Source organism: Coenobita brevimanus, chromosome 21 (assembly GCF_032717465.1).
Source record: "Coenobita brevimanus isolate Jiangsu-jjx chromosome 21, ASM3271746v2, whole genome shotgun sequence".
NCBI lineage: Eukaryota > Metazoa > Arthropoda > Malacostraca > Decapoda > Coenobitidae > Coenobita > Coenobita brevimanus.
Window position 1 is genome coordinate 3,196,381 of NC_136974.1, and position 22,935 is coordinate 3,219,315.

General features: G+C 40.9%; 1 protein-coding gene across 1 annotated transcript in view; it reads left to right on the top strand.

Annotated features, from left to right (window-relative positions):
• Positions 1-449: 449 nt before the first annotated feature.
• LOC145392238 (zinc phosphodiesterase ELAC protein 1-like) overlaps positions 450-22,935 on the top strand; it is a 66,669-nt gene continuing 44,183 nt past the window's right edge. The window contains exons 1-2 of the mRNA XM_080266702.1: positions 450-531; positions 21,017-21,291. Coding sequence (XP_080122828.1) covers positions 450-531; positions 21,017-21,291 — 357 coding nt within the window. The remainder of the gene's footprint in view (positions 532-21,016; positions 21,292-22,935) is intronic.

The following is a 22,935-nucleotide window of genomic DNA, read 5'->3' on the forward strand; positions in this document are numbered from 1 at the left end:
ATTTCTTTTCCTTGTAAGATTATTTTTGTTATCTAAAGTATGATTACGTTATTATAATATTATTATTATGAGATTTTCATGGTATGCCCTAATTCTGACACAAGAAAAGAAGTGATAAATATCCGCCTGAGTAAACGTCAGTACCGTACAAAATTAGGTTCTGATGAAGATAATTGTAATGCGTAAATTTTCACTAAATACACCACGGTATCAGCGACAGTTTTTAAGTACATCAGATTATTAAACACTTAATTTTTTTTTTTTTAGTGTACGATAATTCTAACGAAAAAAATGATAACTTTCAAGAACCGGTACGATAATTCCCATCTATAATTGTGGCAACACAGACTTAACGTTTGTTTACATTTCTCTATGTGGTCGGCAGCAGCACGTGTGGAAACGTTGCTACGCAAAAATTGAATTTGTATCTTTTCTTGGCAATTGGCAACATGAAATTACATTTTCTAGGCACGGGGTCCAGCTTTCCTACAGCCAAAAGAGGCGTTTCATCACTTGCCTTGCAACTTGATGGTAAGTACAGAGAGAAAGTACATCTGAAGGAATGAGCTACAGCCTATTTTTTTTTTTTTTTTTCTTTAGATGCTCGGCGTGGAAATATTTTCTACGGTATTATTTCGGAAATGGAGCAGACGGAGATTGAAATTAAGTTCACCATTTAGTTGTTAAATGTTTACAAAACCCTAACACCTGATTCCTAAGAATAATATTGCGAAAAAATTCGTTGGACTGTTCAAAATCAACTTCTGCAAAATAAAAATAGCAGATATTGTGGGATCTTTAATATGGTGTTAAGGCTTTGTATACATTAACCCCAACATAGTTTTTTATTGGTGAAAATAGGCAGCAATATGTAACAACCTAACTTTGATCCATGTCATTTGAGCCTAACTGAGACTGTTTTCCTATCTTATCCTAAGTCATTGGCGGAGTCCACCATGGCTGGTTTCAAATTTGAAAACACGCAAAAGATCCACTTCCATCCTTCTGGTCTGTGGAACCAGAATCATAATGCACCATCGAAGACAAAAGCATGCTACCTATGATTATAATGCACGACCAAGAAACGAAAATGCTTTGCATTTAATGGATGAAGTATAAGCAAACCATCAGCACAGGCACACAATAAAGACCTCATAGTATCTCGCTTATTTTTAATTTGAGGAAGAAACATCACGATGAATGTTGACTTAGAACTGTGCACTGAATTGAATCATTTTATTTCTTAGGAATCTGGTGTTATGGTTTTGTAAACGTTATGCATTTAGTTTATAATATTTTAAGCAATATCTGTACCGGTACACATCCACTGCAAGTGCACTTTTTACCCATAGTACATAATGGTGCCAACCATTATCCACTCACTTGATGTAGAGCTGGCTACTTCTTCCTTTACCTCAATCATTTTTTATTTCTGTGTGTGCCCTCCTCTCTTCCTATTTTTTGCATCTTTCCTGTCACCTTTTATTACTCTTCTTTCCTTTTCAGGTGACTTTACATTGAACGACAAGCCGAATAGTTTTCTGTAAGCCAGGAAGCCATTTACAGAGCTGGGTAGTAACCATATAAACATCCCATACATGTTCCTTACATAACAAGTGGGTTGGCGGAGAGTCAGTGCCCCGCCCCGTAAAACAGCAAACTCAAAGACAAACAGCCTCCCTTATTCGAGAATATGGCATCTGGCTAAAGATAGCTAGACAGACGTTGTAACAGTTGGAGGGAGGGAGTTGTCTAGCTTATAGCTCTGTCTGTTTTTTCACCTACGGTATGTTGGAATTGTTATTGTTAGGCTAGGCTATAGATTAGTTAATTTGAATACAGATGCAGTGGTTAGGAGCTGGAGAATCTCCTTTCACCTCAGTGCTTAATGAGGGTAATTGGTTATCTTTAAGGGGATATAGAACCACCATATTTTGCAGTTTTCCTCACCTTTACTTTTTATAGGATTCTTTGACTATTTTCTGAATGCTTTTTTTTTTTTTTTAAATAGTGAAAAACATTTAAAAAACTGTTTGTTTACAATCCCTGATAGCGCTGAAGACAGATGGACATCATCTCGTGGTGTGCGAAGACAGACGGATGCTGTCGTAAATGCCATTTTTTAATTAAATTACCCAAATCAGCACCTGTTTATACTGTACTTAACCTAAATTTTCTTAACCTAACCTTATTTATCCTAACCAAACTTAACCTAGTCTCTTTTATGCAAACCTAATTGAACTTAACCTAACCTAGTGAATGCCTTATGTAATCATATTTTCCTTGTTTGTTGATGGATCCTGTTCATACTCGAAAAAGCACGTCTGTATAGCTACCTTTACGAAGTCACCGAGTCAGGTAAAAAAAAATACAATTTTTTGTTAATTTTTAAGAGGTCTTTTGTCTCCTTAAAGATTATTTGGTAATCTTCAAGGAGAAATGAGACCATCTAATTTCTTTTTCTTTACCAAAAAGTCCTTGATGGGATTCTTTGATTATTTTCTGAGTGCATTTTAAGGTTTCAGTGTTTATTATTTCAAACTGATGTAAAGCATTTAAAAAACAGTCTTTGTTTATAATCCCCACCAATGTAGAAGACAAATTGGTGCCATCTTGTGGTGCACCAAGACAGATGGACACCATCTTTTGGTGCACTGAAAACAGGTGGATGTCATCTTGTGGTAGGCTGAAGACAGATGGTTGCCATCTTGTGGTGTGCCAAGGACAGATGGATGCCATCATGTGTTGTGCCAAAGACAGATGGATGCCATCTTGTGACATGCTGAAGACAGATGGATGCCATCTTGTGGTGCTCCGAAGACAGATGGATGCCATCTTGTGGTGTGCCTAAGACATATAGATGCCATCTTGTGGTGCACCAAAGACAGATGGACGCCATCTTGTGGTGTGCCTAAGACAGACAGACGCCACCATAGAAGAGCATTTTTACCAAAAAATTATTCATATCAGTTCTTATTTATCCAAACTCAACTCAGGCTTTCATAACTTAACCTGATCTAATTTATCCTAAACTGTCTACAGTATCTCATTATTTATAGCCAGATGCCTTAATCCCATAAGGGGTGGCTACAAACATCTCCATGTTATCCTGTCCCCTGCCATTTCACTGCCCTCTCCCCAGCTTATACGCCCTCTCTCATATACCGTATTTCGCGGCATATAAGACGCACTTTTTTGTCTCAAAGTTACCTTAAAATATCCCCATGCGTCCTGCACGTTAGACTAAGGCAGGTTAGTTAGGCTTCACTGAGAAGAAACTCTTATAAAGATGATCATCTCAATGCTTAGCAACCACAGGTGTCTTCTACAGTATGCAGACTTGATTTTATTCTTAAAAATAATATACACTAGTGTGTATATGCAGCAGATTTCAGAAACACCCGAGATCAGAAACACATAAAACTTTCGCGGGTTTGTTTACAGCTCAACTGGCTAACATCGTGAAGATATTTAGCGGTTTAGCAATTTAACAGTTTAGCATCCGCACTATTCCAGCAAGCTAACGTACATGATCACTGGTGAACTGTCTGCTAACCTTCTGAAAGGCAATCATGACCACTTTGCTTGCCATCCATTCACTGTCGAGCAAAGCAATCATACTGGAGAGATGCTGGCTAGTGAAACTGCCAAGTCATCAAAACAGACTTTCGTCACGTATGGAAATACAGTAACCCTAATTAGGTCAGTTACTTTTGTGACATTTTGTGAGTGTATATATGCAGCAGATATTAAAACACGCAGGTTAAAAAACACAAAGCATTCACGGTTTGTTTTCAGCTCAACTGGCCAATACCGTCAAGGAGTTTAGCGGTTTAGCAACTTAGCAGTTTAGTGGCTAGCGTACACCCTACTCTAGCAAGCTAACGTGCTCACTGGTGAACTGTCTGCTAACCTTCTGAAAGGCAATCATGACCACTTTGCTTGCCATCCATTAACTAACTAGCAAAGCAATCATGCTGGAGAGATGCTGGCTAGTGAAACTGCCAAGTCACCAAAACATACTTTCGTCACGTATGGAAATTCAGTAACCCTAATTAGGTCAGTTACTTTTGTGACATTTTGTGAGTGTATATATGCAGCAGATATTAAAACATGCAAGTTCAAAAACACAAAGCATTCACGGGATTGTTTTCAGCTCAACTGGCCAATACCGTCAAGGGGTTTAGCGGTTTAGCAACTTAGCAGTTTAGTGTCTAGCGTACACCCTACTCTAGCAAGCTAACGAAGTTACAGCTTCACTTTTTTCAGCCAAGTGAAGTACTTTAGCAATGTCTGTGCAACTCAGGGCACACCCAGTTACAGTATTTTGTTATGAAAATAGGATAAAATTCACTGAGTAGCATAACTGATGCAATATCTGAAATAGCAGTGCCTGACGGGCATTCATATCAGCGTCCGCCATTTCTGCTGTATTCTTAGCAGACGAAGCGATCAGAATGATTGACAACGTTCACTCTCTGCATCTCTGCTGCCTAAGCAAAGCTCTCATGATCGGCAATGGGGATCATTTAGGCCGTAACGTCCAAATTTGTTAGGTTAGGTTAGGTTAGGTTGTAAAATCGTTTGCCATTTTGGACGTTACGGCCGAAACGACCAGAATCCTAAGGTGTAGGTGAGAGTTTGGTGTGGGTGTAGTTAAGGAAGTAGAAGTGGGAAGAGTCAGGCTAGGGAACTGATAATCCGCTTATTATAATCCCTTCAGCCCAGCAATGTATTTTATAGTGTAGTTTATTCATGCTCGCCATATGATTTTATTCAGTTCAGGAAACATGTACTGAGGAGGTTAATGTGGGCTGTATCAAATGCCCCAAGTCTGAATATCGCCTGTGCTCAGTTAAAACGGTTGCCAAGTTAAAATCGTATGAAGTGTGGTATAAGCAATTCAATGGATGGTACTGAGGACCATTTACTGTATGAGAGTGACAGTGAAACAGTGATGATGACCGTGGTGATGACTTCCAGTGATGCTTCAGGACTTGGGGGAAGTAGTGATGAATTCTCAGGATTTGAAGACGAGTGAAATTTTCACCATGTCAGTAATATGAAGTGAATATAGGTTTTAGGTGATCATGACAGATGCAACCATGGAAAATTTAGGATCAATGGTGCTGTACACCTTTAGTCTTGCACTGACGATGTTTGGATGAATAAATTGTTTGAGATGTTTCATGTCCTTAAGTGATGATATTTATATTGAACAACCAAATACATTTTGATGTTTTTGGCATATAATAAAGCCACTGGGTACTCCAAAACTGACTGATGTAAATGTTTCAGAGGTGAGCGAATGTTGCATGTGGTGTGTACGTGTGCGTGTGTGTGTGTGTGTGTACCATAGCGACTAGGAGGCAGCAGTGTTAAGACCAAAAATGGATGTTTTCACAGTACTCGAATGTTTTGAGATGGATGTCTGTTTTTAGCAAATTCTGGTAAGAGAAATATGCATTTTTAATCGTTGATGCTGGAAGGAAAACAGTTGACATTAAGGGAGTGATACTGGGAGAAGAGGGTTGAGCCAGTTGTCTAGCGCTTGGGATGCAGCAGTGTTGCTAAGAGATAGTTTCACCATTCTCGGCATGTTTTGAGATGAATGTCTGTTTTTAGTAAATTGTGATCAGTGAAGAACGTATTTTTAACTGTTGATGCTGCAAGGGAAACATCGCTGACAGTGAGGAAGTGATACTGAGAGGAAGGGGTAGAGACTGCTGTCTAGCGACTGGGAGGCAGCAGTGTTACTAAGGTGTAGCAATGGATGTTTTCACCATAGTATGTTTTGAAATGAATGTTTATAGTAAATTATGATCAGTGAAGCATACATTTTTAATTGTTGATGCTGCAAGGCAAACATAGCTGACAGTGAAGGAGTGATACTGAGAGAAGAGAGTAAAAACAGCTGTCTATCCTGTTCCCAAGCAGCCTTGCTAAATTGAACTTTGGTTGTAAAACATTGTAATTTGTGTATTTACAAGTGCTATCTTTTTATATTATTTGTGGAGGTAATTACAGGTTAGTTAGAGTGCATGATTAATGATGGTAGTCGTCTGATATTGTGCTTGAGTCAAGGCAATGTGAGGAAATTCCGTAACAGGTGTGGAATATGACGGGGTTCTTTTAGGATAAATGAACTGATGTGAACATCCATTGTATTTTATGTTTTCGTCAGTGAATGAAAGAATAGAGTTTATTGACTTCATTTGTGGTTTTAAATTCATAGAATATTAAAAACAGTGTTTATATCAGTTTACTGATACATATTTATCAGCAAAGTTGAGATGGCCTCGTGGTTTGAAGTCACGTTTTGTTAAGACGGGGTTTTGTTTTCTCTTTTCCTGTATCATTCTTTGTACATAAAAGAAGAAACTAAAGGATGATGAGCAGTACTGAATAGATTCTGAAAGGTGAGTGTTGTATCTAAGTGATAGTGGCTCATATCAGTCACGTTTTGTCAAGAAGGGGCATTGTTTTCTTTTCCTGTACCATTCTTTGTATATAAAAAAAGAAACCAAAGGCTGATGATCAGTAATGAATAGATTTTGAAAGGTGAGTGTGTATCTGTGTGGTAATGGCTCTTATCAAGAAACCTTACTGCAGTCTTGGTTGGGGCAAACTTTTTTTTCACAGAACTGCCCTGCCAGAATTAGGGTGCGTCTTTCACAATGCTGCGTCTTACATGCCGCGAAATACGGTACCTCTCTATTCCACCCTTCCATCTCATCCTCGGTTTCCCATTCCCTTTCCTCCTCCCCCCCCTCCACCTCACTCACATACTCTCTCCTCGTTAGTCTTTCACTCTCCCTCACCTTCACATGGTTGAACTACCTCAATGTATTTCTAAGTCTGTCACATCAGCACCTCAGCACTCCTTCACCTCCTCGTCTGTCAGTCTGTCTCTCCTTGTAACTCCTCATTCCTCTCTCAGATAACTCATTTCCACTGCTCACACTCTTGATGTGTATTCTTCCAGCAAGGTCCAAGCTTTGCTTCTGTACTGTATATTAGAGTGGGTATCACAATACAGTAAGACCTCACTATAACGGACTAATTGGGGCCCAGACCATTCTGAAAAATGCGAAATTCCAATAAAAGCGACATCCGGACTTCCCTCTGCTAATCCAGACTTTTTCCAATATATCAGACATTAGTCTGGATCACATAAATGGTTTTTAAACTGTTTTGACTACCATTGCAATATTGTACTGTGTTATAACTTCACTACATTAATCAAATGGTATAATATATATAATAATACTTTACTGTACACTGATAAACATGTCTTTTATGTACCATATTGTGGTGAACATAGCTGAAGTGGTCAGGCAGTCCAGACTGTTTCTGGCTTTATCGGACTTTTTCCAATATGTAGGAATTTGGTCTGGTAGCTCCTCGAGTCCGATAAAAGCGAATTCCGGACTATTGAAGTCCGTTATATTGAGGTTTTACTGTACTGTACTATCATGCAGCAACTTTTATTACTTCCTTGCTCACTTCCTCATTTCTTAACATTGCTTTCAGTGAACCAGCAACCTTTCTTCCCTGTTGTACGCATTTAGGCATTTCATCCTCCAAACTTCCACCCTTACTTATCACATTACCCAGGTACTTAAATGCACTCACATTTTCCATTTCCTCACTATCCAGCCTCACTGTACATTCAGTAACTTCATTTCTATTTTAAGACCAAAGCTTTACTCTTCCATACATTCACCTTTATTTCTCTCAAAGACCACAACTTAACACTTCCTTATGTTCACATCTATTTCCCTCTAAGACCACAACTTTACTCTTCCCTACATTCACCGTTAGATTCTGCTTCTTACATATTCTTCCAAACTTATTCGCCAAGCCTTGCAGTTCCCCTTCGTCTTCACTTAACAACACATTATCATCTGCAAACAACAGAACAGGAAGTTTCCAAGTGCTGCCCTCTCTCAGTAGGGCCACTCCAACATCCATTGCCCAACCCTGTACAGTCAGGTCCCAGTATTCGCAGGGGTCTTGTACCTGAACACATCACAAATATCCCACACCTGCCACAGAAGTCACCGATTTCAGTGTTTTAGTTATTCCTTATACCTACAAACCACTAGAGCACCTGTAGATGCTTTTTGTAGCACATAATACATCCTAAACAGACAGTGCATGAATATACATGAGCAGTTCTGGATACAGTACAGTACATATAGTGTACTGTATTGTTGGGGGTACTCACCTTTGGTAATGATGATGGTGATGACAATGAGAGTTTGCCGTGCAGTACATGATGGGTGATGAATGATGAATGTTCTGTACTGCACGGCAGGATGATCTCTAGTTGATCTTTGGAGGAGGACTGGGTGAGGGAGGGGGGGGGTTCATCAGGGAGAGCTGGGTTGGAAGGCGGGGGCAGCTCCATTTCTTCGGGTGGCTGTGCGGGAGGTAGACCTGGGTCCTTTTTGAAGAACATTGTGATGGGCAACTGCTGCCTCTGCCTCTTCATATTGTCATGTAGGTTCTTGTAAAGAAATACAGCAGATTCCAATGCCTGCCTGAACTTGAGTGCCTGCATCGTGGAATGGTCACATGAGTAGGCTAACTTGGAGGTCTCCTTGATGAAGCTTACAGTTGTTGAGAGATTTTCTGATGTTAGGCCCTGTTGCCCCTGAGCCACATCAATAACATCTTCATCCTCCTCCTCCTCACTTGCGGACTTGGTGAGCTCCTTCAAGTCGTCGTTGATGAGCGGTGTAGAATGAGCATCGATGAGCTTTTCCATCTTATCCTCCCTCATGTCGTCGAACCACTCACCGCCCAGAAGTCGCGCCAGTGACACAGCCTTGCTTACTGCTGCAGTCTGGAATTCACCAGGGGAAAAGCCCTTGTAGTCATGAACACACACTCGCCAGATTTTCTTCCAGCAGGCATTCACAGTCTTCTTCTTCAGGTCTGAAAGGGCTTTGTAAATGATCATTAGGGCGTTGGCAGTGGTGAAGTCCTGCCATTACTGTTGTAGATCAAAATCCTCTTTGTCATCCATCGACTTGATGAGGTGTTGCAGGGATCTGCTGGTGTAAATGGCTTTGAAGGCCCAGATTACACTGTGGTCTAGGGGCTGGATGAGGGAGGTGATGTTGGGAGGAAGAAATTCAGTCTGGACATCCCCATCGTCTCGCTGAGAATCGTCGAGGTGCCCACCAGCGTTGTCAAGGATAAGCATGACTCTGGATTCAAGCCCAAGATCGTTTAGGTACCTCTGACCTCGGGGACAAAGCACATATGAAACTAGTCCCCGAACATTTTCTTAGTGATCCAGACCTTGTTCTTGCTCCTATTGCGCAGTGCCTGAGGATTTGCGACCATATAGCCTAAACGAGCCCAGGTTTGATCATGTGGCCAGCCACGTTGCAGCACATCAGGAAGGTGACATGGTCCTTCGCGGCCTTGAATCCTGGGACTCGTGCTTCCTGTCGCGTGATGTAGGTCCTGGTAGGCATTTTCTTCCAAAACAGTACCATTCCATCGGCATTGAATACTTGATCAAGCCTGTAACCTCCCTCCTCAATCTTCTTTCTGAGTGCTGGCAGGTAATCCATGGCTGCCACATGATCTGCAGATGCATTGTCACCAGACAGCCACACATTCCTCAGTGAGTACCGCTTCTTGAAACGGTCAGACAGCCCCTTGCTTGCCTGAAACTCAGGTACAGGCTGCAGTTCTTTAGAGGAGGTGCTAGGCTGAGGTTCTTTTTGAGAAAAATGTGCATGAAAGCTCCGTGCTTTCTTGCAGATCATGTTGTTATCCAGTGCCACATTTTTCTTGCGGCAGTCCTCCATCCACACAAATATGGCCAATTCCATATGGGCTGTGGTCTTATTACGCACTGTTGGTACACTGAAAGCAGTGATGAGAAATAGGGAGGTGAGTATGGAAGTTATGAAGTCACTGCATGATGGTATTGTGATCCCTACCCTGACGTATGGAAGCGAGGCGTGGACCTTGCAAGAGAGGAACAAGTCAAGAGTGAGAGCATTGGAAATGAGTTACTTGAGAGGAGCATGTGGAGTGACGTGGAGGGACAGGTTGACGAATGAAGAAGTGAAGGAACGTTGTGGGGTAGATGTGGATGTGGTTGAAAAGATTAGGAGAAATACACTGAGGTGGTTTGGACATGTGGAGAGAATGGAGAATGAAAGACTGACTAAGAGGGTGTATGTAGGTGAGGTGGAGGGAGGGAGAGGGAGGGGTAGACCGAGGATGAGGTGGAGGGATGGAGTTGAGAGGTATATGAGGGAGGGGGGGGTGAGTTGGGGGGAGGGGAGTCAAATGGTGGGTGACAGAGTGACTTGGAGGCGTTTTGTCTGCGGCCACCCTTTGCGGGATTAGGGCGTCGGGCTATAGATAGATAGATAGATAGATGTTGCTACTTTAGCACTGTCACTTGCACTAGTAGCAATAGCATCATGAATGGCCTTGTTTTTCTTTATATAGCACATCGAGTTCTCGTTAACACAAATGTGCCTGCCCGCAGATGCGAATGACTGCCCCTTACACAGCATGTCAAGCAACTTCACTTTATTGTCGAGGGACATCACTGACTTTTTTTATTTGGCCACACGAGCCGGTGCACCTTGAGCAGCACGTTTGGGATCCTCATTTTCAGAGAGTTAGTGAATATTAGAGTAGCACAAAGTATCACAGCCACTGAACACATACAGATGCAAAACCTGTGAGAGCAATAGTGGGAAAGTGCAGCAGGGTATGCCTGAGTCCCCTCCATGTTTGACCAATAGGATAGGGAGAAAGATGACACATAGGCAGACGCTTTCCGTATGAGCCAGTCATAAGCAAGCTCTCACTGGGAGAGTAGAGGGGGAGACTTGTACTGTAATGCAATACCTAGAGAGAATGACGGGAGATTTGGGTAGTGAAACACTGAATGCTTCTGTTGTCCTGTGCTAAACAGCACATGCCTATAGTACAGTAACTGTACAATATAGTAGTGTATATACAGTACAACTGTATAGGACAATATTTCTCTCGGAAAACATGCAAAAAATCACTTATGAACCTCTAGGAACAGCTGATGCTGTGGGAAAAACAGGAATCATCTTCCTGGGCATTTTTTAAATAATTTCCTAGAAAAATCCACGAATTTGCAATCCCACGAATTGATTATATCTTTTTTATAACTCCATCCATACACAAATTGAACAGCCATGGAGACATGATACATCCACTTTTCAACCCAACATTCAGATAGAAAAATTCATTCAGTTCCCCATCCACACCTACTACAGCCCTAGTGCCGTCAAACATAATCTTCACTGCATTCAGCAACATCCCATTTACCCTATATATTTTCAATATTTTCCTCATTCCTTGTGTATCTGCTCTGTCATATTCTTCCTCCAGATCCTAAACTAATCTAACCTGTTTTATGCTAACCTAACCAAACTCCTGTGAACCTAATCTAACCTGTCTCTTTTATACTGTACTGTACTTGTATTTTCTTTTTTTATTGATGCATCCTTTTCATACTGCACTTGATAACACACTTCTGTGCACCTTTGCAAAGTAACTGAATTTATTCAAAGGTAGGTAAAGAAAATTTTTTTTACTCAATCTGTGCCGTCTCCATGTATATATGGACAAACCTATTCCAGCACAGAATGCCGAGTTTCTGTATGTACAGACATGGTTTTGCATACATTTGCATGAAAGTATTTGAGTCTGCCCTAGTTGGTTGACAGAGAATGGGAAGACAGACATCCCTCCTCCCCTCCTATGAGCGGGAGAAGGGTAGAAGTCTCACCTGCCTGGGTCCTCAGTCTCCCTTTGAAGTCAAGAGTGTCACCGTGTTGCGCCGCGCTGCCAAGGATATTATGCGTACTTCCAACTTCCAGTCGAAGTTGGATGAACTTCCAAATGATGAACTAACAGATAGTGATGCATCAGTGATCAACAACAGTGAAATAGACTGTGACTATGTTGTATCTGATGAAGATAGCTCTAGTGGTGACAAGTCTATTGTTCCTACACCATGCAAACCTAGATACCATGCCATGTGTGCAGCGTGAGCATTTGTAGTGCCTTATGCAAGTGTTTATAGTGTTTTATACCTAAGTAACATAAAAAAAGGTGAATATGAAAATATGTAAAATTAGCACAGAACCCCGACTTCATGTCATCATAGTTCCGACTGTGGCCTGCATTATATAAACCAGGTTGCGCTTCCATACTGCAAGTACAGTACCCTATGCAACCACCCACTCCACACCAGAATGGACTGTCTATCCATATCAGCTGCTGACAGTATCTGAAAGTAACCATCTGATGCAAATCATGGCACATAGGGGTCGATGAAGTCCTTGGGATCGGCGCGCCTAGGTTCCCTACAGGCCACTGGACCAAAAACACCTGTTTTCAGGCAGAAAACAGCTGAGGTGAACACTTGTACAAGGCTTATTTTAACCACTTTTCAGTCTAATCGTGAAAAAAAAGAAGAGAGAGAGAGAGAGAGAGAGAGAGCGAGAGAGAGAGAGAGAGGTCGAAAATGGCCAGCATTGGGGGTCAGTCAGCCTCTCATACCCTCAGCACTGGTGGTGCAAAAGCTGATGAAGGCTCTGGCACAGAACAGGTTAATACAGTAATCCCTTTATTATCCAGACATCCAATAACCGGACACCCCTCTACCCAAACATTTTGGGCCTGGGCCTTTAGAACCCCAAAATGGCCAAAAAATGAAAAAAATTTGAAAAAAATGAAAAAAAAATCTGAATAATTTTCCCACTTGTAATTTAAACTTGGCATGTGGTGCCAAACAGCTGTGTTTACACACTGCCACCGGCCCCCTGCTGTTCCTGCTTAACTACCATTGTGAATAGATGCTCATCGCAATGGATGCCTCACATACTCGTTTTTGTGAATAAACAGTGAATAAACTGCAATATCTTGCCACTAGACCACATGGGAATTTACAAAGTTGTGCAGTGTTAAGAAACTAGAATTTAGAGTGCAAAGGATTAAATGTGGAGTGCAAACTGGTGGTTGAAACTGGCGGTTGAAACTGGTGTGGCTCAATTAAGAACAGAATGTGCAGTGTTAAACAATTATAACAGTGCAAAGAATTAATTGTAGCACAACACTGGATTACTGTACGTTCTTCAAGAGCATTTTCACCACTGCCAAAGCCTTAGTGGAGGCGGCCATGTACGTGCTGGAAGTACCCTGTACACTGCTAAATATTTTCCATACTCACTTCTGATTCATCTCTGGTTCCTTTTCATGTATTTCATGCTTAAGTCCCTAATTTGTGTGAATAGGCTCTTAAATAGGTGCTATGCATGTCCAGTAGGGAGTTATTTAGGTGTCTTTCGAAGTTAGTTTGGGTTAGGGTCCATAAGTACCAGTCCAGGAGGCAGGGTCCCAGTATCCGGACAAACCTACTTCCCGTACATGCCTTTGGCTGTGTTACATCAGATATTGGGAAAATTACTGTAGTTACGAGGTGGTCCTATTTCTTCGTGAAGATTACCCTAATAAGTACGTAAAAAAAAGCATTTGTGATGGATGCTTGTAGAAGAGAAAGTGCTTAGAATTGCATAAGTTAATGAATAAGCATATTAATTTCAATATCCATTATACTGTATACAGTAGTTGGGTGTATTTCCAAAAATATGTCATCCCTACGTGTCAAGTGGGGTTGGTGGAGGATTAGTGCCCCTCCCTGTAAAACAATTAACTCTAAGCCCTTGGCCACCCCATTTGGGATACATGGCGTCTGGCAATGGATGGATGGATGGATAAATTTTCCTACATGGGTATGCCCAGTGTGTGGCTGGATGCAGATAAGCTTATACTGTATATCCAAATCTGTACCCTCCTTTTTTTATATGTGCAGATAAAACTAGATTGGCAGTGTATTGTGAATGTGTTTGAGAATATTTTATTGTATTATTACTCCAATATTTATCAAGCATTCTTGAAGCCATGGCCAGCTCAGAAGTCCACCACCCAGCATGATGTGTCAGACCTCTTCTTTTTCAGTTGATTAATTATTTGGTCATTGTATTTCAGTTTGAAAATGGTTTTAGTTTACTTAATCACTGTAGCTAAGTTAAACAACTAGAGAAAGTAGTTTAATTAATATTTTATTGTGGACATGGGCAGACTTTCCAAATTTCCCAGCCTGCTGAAACTGGTTTCATAAGTCATTTAGATAAATTTTTACTTTTACACCAAACTCATGCCAGGAAAAATCAGTATGCCTAGTACTACTACCTATTGTTCTAAGCAAAGTCTCTGTTATAAACATTTTGTGGAAATAAACAGTTTTCAAGATATCAAATAAATCAGTGACTTGACAAAGGGTCGGTGTGGCAGCCTCCATTTTCACCAGGATTGAATAAAATAATCAGCAAATATGACCAAACTCCATTAGAAAGCCAATATTTTGGCATTAAACCGTCCTACTACCATGTTACCTAACCATAATAGTGATCCCTTGGTTACTGCGCTTAATTGGTACTGATCCTAGTGTGCGGTAATGAAACTGCACAGTAACGAAGTCATTGAACGTGGCCTTAGGGATAAGGGACTGAATAGGGATGCTGCAGAGATTGAGCAGCATGGAGAGCTACCATTAGGTGACCAAGGTCAACACATGCAAGCATGTTGGAGCCTTTAATAATGAAAGCACAGAGCGTGTGGAATTTATCCTGGGCACCCTGCTCGTAAACCCAAATTTTCCATTTACAATAGTTTATATGCATTAAATACATACACTCTGGTGTGATAAGTATCAGAAATACACATAGGCATGGTAAGGTTAATAGAAAGTGATGATAAATGCACAATAAGGAAGAAATACTTACCATAGAGGGACCTGAGATGGGCTTGAGGAAATGGGCTCTGTGGCAAGGGGGTAGAGAGTTTGTGGTCTTCACAACCAATGATTAACTCCTATAGTAGGGCCTCATCTCTCACCTCTGATTTCCTGAAAGCCATCTGAAACCACAGATGCTGCACATCATTGTTGACAGAAATCTGCTCAGGTGTGCAATGAGTTCATGCGTGATAACAGCATTGATAAAAAAAAATCAAATAAAAAATTGTGTGATAACAGCAGTAGTGCAGACTTTCATCTTGCATTGATAACAAAAATCACTATAACCAAATGTGCAAAAAACCAAGGGCATTATCTATCTGTCTATCGCCAGACGCCTTAATCCCGTAAGGGGTGGTCACAAACAAATCACCTCCATGCTGCCCTGTCCCCCCTCCATTTCACTGCCCTGCTTCCAGCTCACACCCCCCTCTCTCATATACCTCTCCATTCCATCCCTCCATCTCCTCCTTGGCCTCCTCCTCCCTCTCCACCCCTCCACCTAACTCACATACACTCTCGTCATTAGTCTGTCACTCTCCATCCTCTCCTTATGGCCAAACCACCTCAGTGTAATTCTCCTAATGCATTCTATCACATCCACACTACAATGCTCCTTCACATCCTCATTTGTCAGTCTGTCTTTCCATGTAACTCCACATGCTCCTGTAAAATAACTCATTTCCTCTCCTCTCACTCTTGACTTGTGTCCATCCAACAATGTCTAGGCTTACTTCCATACATTAAAGTTGGTATCACATGTCATGCAGTGTCTTTTTTACTTCTATGTTCACTTCCCTGTTTCTTATCATTGGTTTCAAAGAACCTGCAACCTTTCTTCCTTGTTATACCCTTTCAAGCACTTCCATCCTTACTCATCACGCCACCCAAGTGCTTAAATGCACTCACATTTTCCATTTCCTCATCATCCAACCTCACTGTACATCCAGTGACTTCATTTTTCTTGAAGATCATAACTTTACTCTTCCCTACTTCACCTTTTGATTCCATTTCTTACACATTCTTCCAGACTCAATGACCAAGCCTTGCAGTTCCTCTTTGTCTTCACTTAACAATACGGTATCATCTGCAAACAACAGTATAGGGAATTTTCAAACGCTGCCCTCTCTCATTAGGGCCACTCTAACATCCATTCCCCTACCTTGTATCTCTTTTATAACCCCATCCATATACAGATTGAACAACCATGGAGGCATGACACATCCCTATTTAAGTCTAACATTCAAATAGAAAAATTCACTCACTTCACTATCCACATGCATCGCAACCTTAGCCCTCTCATACATATTCTTCACAGCATTCAGCAACATTCCATCTACAGTACTCCATAATTCTTAAAATTTTCCACATTCCACGTTTATCCACCTTGTCATATGTTTTCTCCAGATCCGTGAAGGCTGTATACAACTTCTTTCCCTTCTCTAGAAACTTTTCCACTAAAGACCCAAGAATGAATATCTGATCTGTGCAACCTCTTCCCTTCCTAAAACCTTCCAGTTCTTCTCCAAATTATTCCTCTGTTATTTCCCTAACTCTGTCAGTAAGTATCCTACCATATGCTTTTCCAGTTACACTAAGAAGACAGATTCCCCTATGATTACCATACACTTCTTTTTCCCCTTTACCATTTACAGGGGAATAATTATACCTGACTTCCAATCCTCTAGGACTCTACCCTCCTCCCAGTTCAGTCTGCACATCTTCCATATCTATACTACTATATCTCCCCCATGCATCAGCATTTCACCACACACTCCATCAGTTCGTGGGGCTTTTCCAATTTTGACCTTCATTGCTTCCACAACTTCCATCCTACAGATTTCTTCCTCTCTTCTCACCTCCCTCCTTCTCCCAGCTATTCCCCAGCCACTTATACTTGCATTACTTTCATTCTGTGTTTAACAGCTTCTTAAAGTGTTCTCTCCATCTGCTCACTTTTTCTCTCATCTCCTCTAGCAATCTACCATTTTTATCTTTCACTCCCCGGCTAATTTCTTTACCACCCTGTCTAACTCTCTTTACCTCTTTCCAGAACATTTTCTTACATTCCCTCCACTTTACACTCAGATTCCTTCCAAATTTCTCATCCATTCTCTTCATACTCTTTCATACTAATCATTTCACCTGTCTTCCTCTGTACATATAACTCTCTCTTCTGTCTTTCAACATTCTCCATACCCCCGTTTCCCATCCACTCAGTATATGCTTTCTTCTTTTGCACCTCAGCTTGTCTCACCTCTTCATTCCACCATGATGTTCCTTGCACCCCATTTCGTCTTCTCTTCACCTCACACACCACCTCTCGTGCTTCACAGCTTTCTTCAGTGAATATCATGCATGCACCTTCCACCTTCCCCATCTGCTCAAAATCATATACTGTACACCCAATCACTCCTCCACTTCTTTTTTATATTCTGCCATTTTTCCTTTATCTTGCAACCATTCTGCCCTCCTTGTATGGACTACATCCTCCTGTCCTTCCCTCCATCTATTCCTTCATTGCATTTTAACCTTGACTTTCACCACCACAGTGGTGGTCAGAAAGTCCACTCCCCCAGTCTCTGTATGCTCTTGCATCCATTACACACCTTCTCATTCTGTCATCCACATACACATGCAGTAATTAGTCATTGCCTTCCATTCATTCAGTTCACCACCCACTCCTGTGTTCACTCGCCATGTATATCTGTGGATCATTTTGTGCCTAGAGAGGGTGTTGGCTATCACCAGCCCCTTCACTGCACAAATACCCATGAGAGCACTGCCATTCTCATCCATTTCTACAGGCACACCCCACTCACCCACAACTCCATCCACCTTCACATTCCCTACTTTTCCATTGATATCACCAATCAAAAACACTCGTTCCTTTCAAACTTTTCCATGCATGCTTCCACATTTACCCAGAACTCTTTTTTCACTCCACTTGCATGATCTTGGATTGGCATGCGCATCCGCGCGCACACACACACACACACACACACACACATTTATAGTCTTACTTTCAATCGTTCTCACACAGTCCTTGAGTCATCTGATCCATACTTTCTTATATTCTCCTTCCATCTTTTGTACACAACAATACATACTCCATCTTTTGCCTTCTCATTCTCACCCACTCCCGTGCATATACCCCATCCATACTCCCTCTCTCTCACACTCTCATCTCTCCATTTAGTCTCAGCTATTCCACATATGTCCACCTTTGTACCCTCAAGCACCTGGACACTCTCTCTTTCACCTGATCATGGTGTTGGGGTTGCATTGCAGCGAGGATATTGTTTGTGAGTTTTAAAGGTGCAGTATTTTGTGTTGGTACTGCAGAAATAGAGATGGGTGATGACCCCACTAACTCTGATTAGAAAATATGAGTAATCCACTGGCCACAGTATGAAATGGATGACTGTAGTTTAATATGTCTGGGAGGGATTTGGGAAAATGGTGGCCTACAAGTATGACAGTGCCATGTCCAGTGTAAACTGTTCATAGGGAATTTAAATTGCACTTCAGAGTATGGTGATAGAAAAGTTGCTTAACCTGTCACGTCCTGAGCTATTTCGCACCTCCGACACCCCCCAATCCCAAGGTATTTTTGAAAAAATTTTTTTTGGCTAAAACCTCCGCTTTTGGTGAGAAACATCAAAATTTCATAGAGAAATCGCTCACCTGAGGTTTAAAATACTCGATCCAGGTAGCAGTACCTCCTTATCTGACTGGGTTTTCTAACAGGCTGGCACCAAAGAAAACGAGTTCTGTGGGAGGGTAACTATTTCACACCACTCATAAACGGTATTTATTTATTTACTTGGTACGAGTTTATATGTAGTATGAGAGTATATTGGTTTTCAAACAGTAATATAGGCATTATAAGCATTGTTTCACTCACTAACTCATCACCATACCTGACCAGTAATATAGGCATTATAAGCATTGTTTCACTCACTAACTCATCACCATACCTGACCTTCTTGTGTCACATTACCTGATCATCATTTCTGACTGTTTCTTCCTCTAATGCTATGTAAACTTTGTCCTCCACATTGTCATCGATTGGGGAATCACTCTGGTCCTGAATGTCTTTATTGGCCAGGTCACTGGTAACAGGTGAATTGCCGAGACAATGGCGTGCGGGGGAGGGGGAGGTTATGCGGTGTAAGGCATTGTCCCTGCTTGGCATTTTTTAGAGGAATAGAGGAAGGTGTCCCGTGTATACGTACGAAAAATCACATGCGAAAATTGAAAATTGTGCAAATTAGGGACCTTGCAATTGCGTGACGTACCAGTACGTCGTCGGGACTGGCAAATGCAAAATGTTGCAACGTACCCATATGTCGATGGGACGGGGCAGGTTAAGCTGTATAACTTAGGCCTACTGGTTTTTCCTAGCATGAATTTACTGAAGTTTTCATGGATTACCATTGGTACTGGGCATTTTATAATAACCATTTAACCTTGTGGTGCAGTAAGTCTTTCACTGTTGCCATGTTGTGGTAAGGGAACACATACAAAACAGTAATACAGTATAGAGAAATACTTTTTGGAAAGACAAAGAAGATGAGATGCAAATTAGTAAAGTTAAATCCATCCAGTCACTAAACCTTTCAGAGCATGGCATCTTATTTCTCTTGCACAGAAATCACAACACCAAAAAAGCTAAGGATATTCCAAGCTAAAACAATTTTGTGATAAGTGCAAATAAAGTACTGCACAAGATTTTCGGAAATCACAGGATAAAATCAGATAATACTTATAAATCTAAAATAAGCTGAAATTTGATTTGAAGACTAGCTGAACTCTGATTAGAAAATATGAGTAATCCACCAGCCATAATATTAAAAAAGAAAAGAAAAGAATAGAAAAGAGAAAAATGTGATTTCATCCAAGAAAACATCATTTCATATAATCAGTTCTGGTCCAGTTCTCTCAGTTTGAAATTTCGTTTTCTTTGCTTCCAGCTGTATTCTGATTCACTTATTTTCTTCACTTCCAATTCATGTCATTAGTTACCTCATGTCTGTTTCAGACGTGACCAGTACAGTACTCAAAATACCTCGTAATATCCATCATCCTCCACCCAACACTGTAATTGTTGTTGTAACCCCAAGTTTATCTGGATGTGGACCCAGTGGACCACAGGAAACCACCCACTTCAGCTAGGCACCCCCTGAGATCTTAGTTGAGCTTATAGTAAGGATTGTCTGCATTGTGATGAGGTATTTTTTTTTTTTTTTTTTTTACGTGTCCGACTCTGGGTAAAAGCTTCTGGGCCTATTTCTTGGGGGCAGTGACCTATCCCAAGGCCCAGTAGTCCTCGCTACACCTCAACATGCCACCACTTTGGTGCTAACATCCACCATTCATACTGAATACATGCTAGGGCTGTCTCATACAGGATTGGTGTATTGGTATTAGCGGGAGTATTTTTACGACACGTCAGCGGGTCATCTGATAGATCAGGAAAGTCTGCTCTTACGAAATTCAAATCCTTAAACTTTTCCCTGCCTCAGCTGGGATTTTATTTTGGGTTCATTAGGACTACAGGCTGCCTCTCTGCTGATTCAGCCATCACCTCCCCCAATTGGGTGATTATTGTAAGTTTTGTGTTGTTAGGGCTACTTTGCGGTGAGGATATCGTTTGTGAGTTTTACAGGTGCAGTATTTTGTTTTGGTATCACAGAAATAGAGATGGATGATGACTACACTGTAATCTAGCTGGGTGCAATCTTGTCTGTCTAGGTAGGATAATTTCTTTAGAGTTAATGTCTGGTGGTAGTTCATGAAAGATCCTAATTAGCTGTAAGTTTTGGAAAACCATGGCAACTAAGTGTTTATGTGCATGTTTGTGAAGTATAGTGTTGGATGGAGGAGGAAAGATGTCCAGGCATTCAGCGTAGTGTTGGAAGGTTGTTCATTTTTTCTTTGTAGTTGTGGTGGGTGATGAACATGCCTGTAAAAATCATATGATTAGGAATATCCTGTGCTGAAGAAATGAATTGTTTAGCACTTTTCATATTCAAATGATTCTTAATTGGGAGTACATTTTGTGGTCTTTGCACAGTGTCTTTTGTAAAGATTTGTATCGCCCACCAGTTGTAACATTACCTTAATTGACAGATGGGTGTGTGTGGCTGTTTGACTGCGGTGAGGGGACGCAAATCCAGGTTCAGAAGTCTGGTGTAACTGGCCAAAGAATTACTGCAATATTTATTACCCACCTGCATGGAGATCACCTCTTTGGTCTCCCAGGTCTGCTGTGCACCATCTCTTCACAGCTAGGGGAGGAAGAGGCTGCAAAGAGAGTGGTGGAAATATATGGACCTCAGGGCATTCAGAGGTTCATCAACACAGCTCTTCTTATTTCATGTTCACCTCTTCTCTTCAGGTTCAAGGTGAGTGGGAGTTAGGTGTGTAGGTATCAAGAACCACAGATTTCAGATAATTTTCACTCTTGTGGTGTCTGGTATTTTTTAATACTTTGCTTGATGAGTGTGGCCTAAGGTTCATTGACCACTCTGTTGCTACATTTTGTCACTTTTGTATTTTCCTTTTTTATGTTTTCTTGTCTTGTTTGCCAAATATATGATGATGGGAAATGGAGTGCATAGGAACCAGAAACCAAAAAAGTATAAAATTGTAACTTTGTTAGTACCGGTATGGGAATTCAATGATCATTCATCACTCATGCCATTAATACTGTGCTTAATTTTTGGCTCCACTCCACTGGTAAAACCATCCATGCCCATGTACCTACTTCAGTTGATATGTGCCAAATAGAGCTGGACTGGATTAGATAACTGGAACCAACTTAGCCTACTGGGCCAGAACATGTTTGGGAGGCTAATTCCAGATTACTTTGTGTGATCAGGTCTAGGTTTAATGGTGTCTAAGAGACCTAGTTACATAGGAATATGATTTGCCCAAATGATTTTGTGTGCGTGTGTGAATTTTTTTACTTTATTTCATTTACCGTATTTCGCCACATAGAAGACGCTGCACTGTGTAAGACACACCCAAATTTTGGAAGAGCAAGTCTAACAAAAAAAGTTATTGACTCCTGTCCAACACCCACTACCACCTCAGCTTGATGTCACATTCACACAAATGCACACTCACATTTCAGTATTTTCTTTCAGTACTATTCATCAGTCAGTAGTTTCATTATTAATGAATATAAGAAGTATCCATCTATCTATCTATTACCAGATGCCATAATCCCGTAAGGGGTGGCCGTTTGACTTTGAGTTAATTGTTTTATGGGGAGGGGCACTAACCCTCCACCAACCCACTTGTTGACACGTAGGGAGCACGTATGGTTTGGTTATATGGTTACCACCCAGCGTTGTAAATGGTTTCTTGGCTTACAGGAAACCATTTGGTTTGTCACTCAATGTAAAGCCACCTGTAAAGGAAAGAAAAGCAATAAGAAGTGACAGGAAAGATAAAATAATGTAAATCTCCATCACAGTCATACATTTAAACTACAGATTGCTTCTGTCCATCCTTCTGCACCTTTACTAAGTTTGAACCAGATGGGTTTTTATGTACATATTCATCCTTCAGTATCTTTGTTCAGTACTATTCATCATTGTACTACAGTATATAAAAGGAAAAATTTTAAAGACATATATATACGGTATATATATAAACACCAGAAATTGCTTCAGTCCACCCTCCTTCATTGTTGAGATTGACCCAGCTAGGTTTGTCCTTAAGTCACTTGATTGCTTGTAAAGTATCTGCATGGTTTAATGCAAAGGGAGTATAAAATCACAAAATGTAAAGGCCAATAATAAGTTACAAGCACTTGTTCATCCAAAAAATCCATGCCTGCCTTGAGAACTTTTTCATCAGCAAACACCAGGTTGTGGCACTGCCAGTATGTAAACACAGAGTTGGTTTTTTTTTCAAGTCTCTTGATTGCATGTAAAGTATCAGCATTATTCCAGCAAAGAAAATGTAGAATCACAAAAATAAAGACCAGTAGAAAGTTACGAACACTTGTTCATCTTAAACCTCAAAGCTTGTATTGAGGA